Genomic DNA, 6146 nt, shown 5'->3' with positions numbered 1-6146 from the left:
TGACTTTATAAAAGAATGTGAAATATTCAATTTTCAAAAATTCTACTGCTCAAAATAGCAAAAGCATTTCATTACAATTGCAGCTGCAGTATAGTGGTAAAATGTATGGTAAGCGCAAAACAATGGTTAAAATGTAAAAAAAAAATATTAATATGATTGCAGCACAATTATGGTCACAGTTTAAATCGCAAAAACTCGAACGCTTTCACGGCTGTACGATTATGCTAAACCATCACGACTGGCAGTTGTTGCAGAACTAATGAACTGTGCGCCTTGAAATTGAGTATTACGTAATCTTTAAAGCTCATGAAAAAGTGAACACAAGTAAAAGCAAAAAAAATATAATAATTAGCTTATTTTAATGCCCATGCAAATAATACTGGAACAAACATAAATCTTCTTCAGCATTACTGTGGAACGAAAGAGTAAATTTACATAGTACGTCTATCCGTTCTAACATAAACATATATTATTAACGCATATGTTTTGAAAATGAACTATTTATTTATACGTACAAATTAAATTAATTTGTGGAGGAAAATGGCGGATTGTAAGAGCCATATAAAATTTTCTTCTGGGGAACAGGAAGAACAGTTATCGCCGAAGCTATCCTTCGAGAGCTTAGACATACCGTTTTGTTTAGACTCTAAGCGTAAAAATGTGACCACTAAAACAAGAAGCTGTAACATGAAAATGTCCCACTCCGTTACGTGAGTTTCCAGTTATATGAACTTTTCCGTTGTGCTTTATTTACCGAATATTGCAGCGACCAGGCACGAAAAAGCAACTTAAAACTCATCCCCTGGGCACCGCACCCTCTCAAAGAAGATCTCGAACAAAAATTCTCATCCGTATTCAAATTGGCTACTGAAAATATCGGAGAAAAACTTTACAAGTACAGAAAACTGCGTTCTTACTCGTGAGTGATAAGCTATGCGATTAACCCGGGTAAAATACGTATTGATTTTTTTTACAAACCCATGTGTTTTTACACATGTAACTATTTCTATGCCTGGGTTTTTTGCATTCATAAAGTAATTATCTTAATTTTTAAACAGATGAACATATAAATATAATTAAACTGAATAAGTTATTCAATACACTTAAGAAACGTGTTTTTTTGTCCATTTTTTAATATGCAGATTAAAATATACTTTCTCTACATGGAAAGTTTAATTATTCAAATGTATAAGTTGTTATAAATTTATTTCTTCTCGTCTAAATTTAGTTTAGTTCAGCATTCAATATTATTTACATAGAATGACAATTAAAGAGAATTCCTTGAAAATATTTTTGAACACTAATTTATAGTCTAAATTTAACTTTATGTGGATTATTTCCATTAATAGCCCAATGTGTTTTAGAAACGTGCCAACTTATTCAAAAGAAAGTGTTACCGAGGATAGCAAAAGATCAAACGCACAAAGCGAAGATGCAAGGGCACTTTTTTTCCCAAGTCCTCTTCCAAAAGATATTTTTTCAGAAAAAGAATCTTCCAGTGAGGACACAACAGTCAATAAAAAGGACAAAACGCAGTAAGAAAAAAATGATGTTTTGTATTTAATACCTGCTGTCGAATAGATAGAGAAAGAACTAGTCCAACCACTACCCCTTTCCTTTCAACCAATAGCTTTTCATCCATCCAATACATCATCGAAAAACTTCTTAAAAAGAAAGCTCAGGGATATGACCTTACACCCTCTGAAATCGTCCGATCCCTCTCTAAAAAGTAATCCTCTACTTAACATACCTGAAAATTGCTACCCTAGAACTACTCATATTATTTTATAATGAAGGTTTTCCATGTAAGAACGATACCAAAGCCCTATAAACCTAACCATTTTCCTCAATCCTATTACTCGATAAGCCACTTATCTATCCTAAGAAAAATCCTGGAGAAGCTCCTTCCAATCCAATCCAGCAATCCCACCGTGTTGTGGACGCTGACTCTTCCTCTCTTGAGCTGAAGCTGTACTGATTGGGTTCTTTTCTTGATATGGCATCCGGTTCGCTGTGGAAGCTGAGAGTTTCCCTTCACATCATTCCTCATATTGCAATCATACCTGACTGGCCGGTTCTGGGTCAGCCAGGGAACATCTTTCTCTGACTATTATCCAGTTAAGGCAGGAGTCCCACAGGATTTTATTATTGGACCCATCCTTTATTCAACGTAACTTCTGATTTCCCTATCCATCTCGACTTTCATTCACACTTTTGCGGGTGATACTGCTATCCCGCCCCTTAATCGTTCATAACAGGCTCACCTAATCAAAATAGAACCTCGGTTGAAAAAGTGGCGGATAAAAATAAATGTATATAAAAGCCAACACCCTCCGACGTGGAATCATGAAGCTGCACGAGTTTCCTGACGCGCATGATCGCGTTAAGCATCCTCTGCATGCATTTGGACGATAAGGCCAAGGAAGCGTACAGCATGCAAGGACGCCAAGACTACGCCTACCTCGAGATGCGATAAGGGAGTTGTTGGCTTGCGAGCTGACCCCGGACGGCGGGTGCATCAGAGTCACACGGGGGTTAGGGTACCAGATCCTGTCTATATATATTTATATACGGTCGGGGGAGGGTGCGTAACCTTTTGAACTGCAGGGCAGCATATTTTCGTTCCAAGTTCAAGCCCAGCTGCATGGGTAAATACTCATGCATGGGTAGTGGCTTAGTGGCGAGACCCGTAGAGGTTGTGTTCCATTCCTGGCCGAGGACCGTAGTACTTGCGTATGACCACCGAATTACCTCCCGACCTCATGGGAATCGGAAGGGTCGGACTGCCCAAGCGTACAGCTATCGAGGAGCTATGACTACGATGACGGTATCCCTCGAATGCGTGAGGAATGGTGGACGGGGGCGAATGTTTATCGGTGGTCGTCGTCTGGACTGCTTTTACCGTAGGCACAGTCTCCTCTAGGGGGGTGGTTAGAGATTCCACTAAACTCGAAACCGTGGCCAGGGCGCATCTGAAGGTTTCGACGCTAGCGGAGCCCCTACATCCAGAGATAGAGTTGCCGTTTCTATCTAGGGAGTGTATAGGAGGCTTGGCCGATGCATTTCGACCACCTTTCGGGTATCCCTTTACGCACGGCACTGGTCAAATGCACAATGTTAACCCAATCTCGGAAGGGGCAAGCGGGAGAAGTCGAAATCGGCATGCTGCAGGATGATGTGGGCTTCTACACCGACCGTGCGCGGAGGTGAGTCGCTCCTAACTTGAGAATCTAAATGTGTGATAAGGTCTATGTGCCAGGTGCCCACGCAAAAGAACCTCAATGTTAAATGACATTGCAACCCTAGTGGGAAACATATACCTTGCTATAGTTAGCCACGTCCGCTGCCTTCGGTTGTACATCTACAAAAGACCAACTCGGAATTCACATACAAGACAAAACATTCTTCTTGATAAACGATCAAAACGCACGCTTCTCAACAAACGACTGATATACCAGACAATTAAATCTAGTAAATTTGTACTTACCGCATTGAACTGTGAGTTTCAACAAACATTCCAGCTATCACCGCATCCAGATTTTCCAATCCAAAATTTTCTTTGCGGAGGGAATTATCTAAGTTCCCTCTAAGTATTAAATTACACAATTCAAAATGGCCTTAAAATTCAAAATCCCTTAATTTTAAATCTAACATCCTGAACTATCTCCGATAATCCCCCAAGGAGATAGCGCGGCAGTAGCCTCGCGACCATTTGAGCAAGAGACATAACACATAGTGTCACCATTACTGTGCCAAATTTTATTTTAGTTTATTTTAAAGTTTGTACATATCCACAACTTTACTTGTAGTAAAAGAAAATATTTAAAAAAATAAAAAACCTGCTATATACGCTAACAGCGTTAATCGGATAATTAATATTGCGTTTATACTTTTGTAGGAGACCACCTAGCCGTTGTAGCGTGTGCAGTCCGAAAGAAATCGATCTAAAAAAGTGCGTCGTGAAAGTCAAAATGGGCGGGCCACCAATAAAACAAAGATTGTTCAAAAATCTGATGGCACAATTTACCGAGCCTGAAAACGCTTGCCTGCGAATTCCTTTAAAAAAGAAAACCCCTCAGCATTTGTAAGAATCTTGAATTATTAAACAGAATATTCGCTATTTGGGCGATAACTGTCCGTATTTCACAGGCGAACTGCGGCAGAAGCACCTTTGAGTATGCGTTTAACTGCAATCGCTCAATATCACTTGAACAACATAGTGAATAACAATCCAGTGTTTGATTGGTCGGTGGAAAGGGTCAGCAAATGGATTTCCGACGATTTAAAAATGCCACAATACAGGGTAATATTTGAAAACACATTTTTGATTTTGAAGTCAAACCCAACTTTAAACTTCACAGAGAAACTTCCTTGAAAACTCCATCGCCGGAAGACACTTGGTATTAATGAACGCAGAAACCTTAGAACAAATGGGAATAAGAAATTTCGACGATGTTATTGTACGTTTAACGAAAATTGATATTAACTATTATAACTAAATTTTTCTTTTTTTTTGTCTACAGAAAATCTCAGAAAATGTAAGGAACATTTTCAAACTTCAGAAGGAAATTAACGTCAACCTGTTCTTGACCAAAGCCCGATTCGATCCGCCGACCCTTTTCAGCATGTACAGCTACAAAAGCGGCTACGACAAATCCGTCGGGGCGTTTTTCAAAAAGCACCATCTCGTGCTTAAAAAGAAGCCGTTCTGTTCACTCTTCGAAATCAAGAGGACACAGTGGGATCTTTTCCCAAAAACTATCAAGACCGTCAACAACAGACGGTTCATACTTAAATCGTTCGACTCTTACCCGGAACACAGGAAGATCCGCCCTCCTCCTAGAAGACTTTGGTAAAAATAAGAAAATATACACTACATCAAAAACTGAATTGATTATATTATTATTTTGCGTTTTGCCTAGAAAAAATCGAACAAGGACGTTTGCATAAAGTTAGTGTTGAATCAACGCTAAATTGATTCACGTACTCATGCGCAGAATTAACGGAACGCTATCTGAATAGCGTCCAACGTTATTTATTTTATAATATCGTACTTGTTAACGGTTATTAATGGGTGTCGGTAAAGTCAACGAAATATTTTTTGTTGGAGATACTGTCCAATTTAAAAAAATAATATTATATATGTAGAATTATAATAAAATTGTTTATTTTATAGCTAATCTTTTATGTATGTATATTTGGTGTTTCAACTGTTTGGGCTGGCAAAATAAATTACAAAATAAGGAAGAATTTGAAGAAAGAAAAAAAAGGAAAACTTGTTGGGCATTAGTGAAGTGTATGTTGAAATAACGGAGGAGATCCACAGGCGCCTCATGAAGTTGGAGCCCAGTTGCGATGACGATGGTGACCTGCAAGGTGGCTGTTTCGGTTGAAAAAAAGGACAAAAGCTCACAAAAACAAATGGCATGGTGGCATGCTCCAGTACTATTTCTATACCATTCCAACCTCGGAAGATGGTGGAGATGTAAAATGTTCAAAAATCCTCTGAATGTATTAAAACAGATGAAAAAAAAGATACAAATGAATTACGAGTTAAATTCGACTTATTCTATTTTAGTACAATAGAATAGGCATTTAAAAAAAAAATGTTAATCTGAGATTCATTCTCTTTACCTTCTCAATAAAATAAAATATTAACCAATTATATATTCTAAATGCTAACTTTGAGGTAAGAAAGGGAGGGTTTTCAAAAACTAGGGTATGGGTGACTTTCTCTCTGTTTAAAAATGGTTTTAAGAGGAAGTAGACTGACTTTGTAAAAACATGTAAAATATTCAATTATCATAAATCCCAATGCTCAAAGTAACATGCTTATTTCAGTACAATTGCAGCTCCTGTACAGTAGAAATAAGTGTAAAACAATGGTTCGAATATTAACACGATTTATTTTTAACTTTTTCCACTCTATTCCACAGACAGTGGCAACCAAAAACACACTTTTTATAAAAAGTAGTCTTTATTTTTTATAAAAATTATGTTTTTGAATGACTCCTTCTGTGGAATAGAGTGCATCAAAAAATAAATTGTAGTAACAACCTACAGAATAGAAGAATAACAACAATATTATCAAGATAAAATAATATATTTTTTATTAATTCGATTGCAATATAATTATAATCTCAGTT

At 37.5% G+C, this 6146-nt stretch overlaps 1 protein-coding gene across 2 annotated transcripts; it reads left to right on the top strand.

The window, feature by feature from the left end:
* The first annotated feature begins 476 nt into the window (after positions 1-476).
* On the top strand, positions 477-4890 carry LOC106674011. 2 transcript variants are annotated; one of them, XM_014406436.1, is made up of 7 exons: positions 477-710; positions 767-919; positions 1365-1535; positions 3899-4084; positions 4150-4303; positions 4362-4460; positions 4524-4890. In XM_014406436.1, the coding sequence occupies exons 1-7, from the start codon at positions 541-543 to the stop codon at positions 4854-4856; spliced, it is 1266 nt and encodes a 421-aa protein (XP_014261922.1). In that variant the 5' UTR covers positions 477-540; the 3' UTR covers positions 4857-4890. The 2 variants fall into 2 exon arrangements, with proteins under 2 accessions (XP_014261922.1, XP_014261923.1); XM_014406437.1 differs by having other exon boundaries at positions 491-710; positions 767-895.
* Positions 4891-6146: the final 1256 nt, after the last annotated feature.

The sequence above is a fragment of the Cimex lectularius genome, unplaced genomic scaffold, assembly GCF_000648675.2.
Source record: "Cimex lectularius strain Harlan isolate CLEC.00 unplaced genomic scaffold, Clec_2.1 scaffold210, whole genome shotgun sequence".
NCBI classification, from domain to species: domain Eukaryota; kingdom Metazoa; phylum Arthropoda; class Insecta; order Hemiptera; family Cimicidae; genus Cimex; species Cimex lectularius.
Note: the sequence above shows the minus strand (reverse complement) of the source record. Positions and strands in the feature narration are given on the sequence as shown.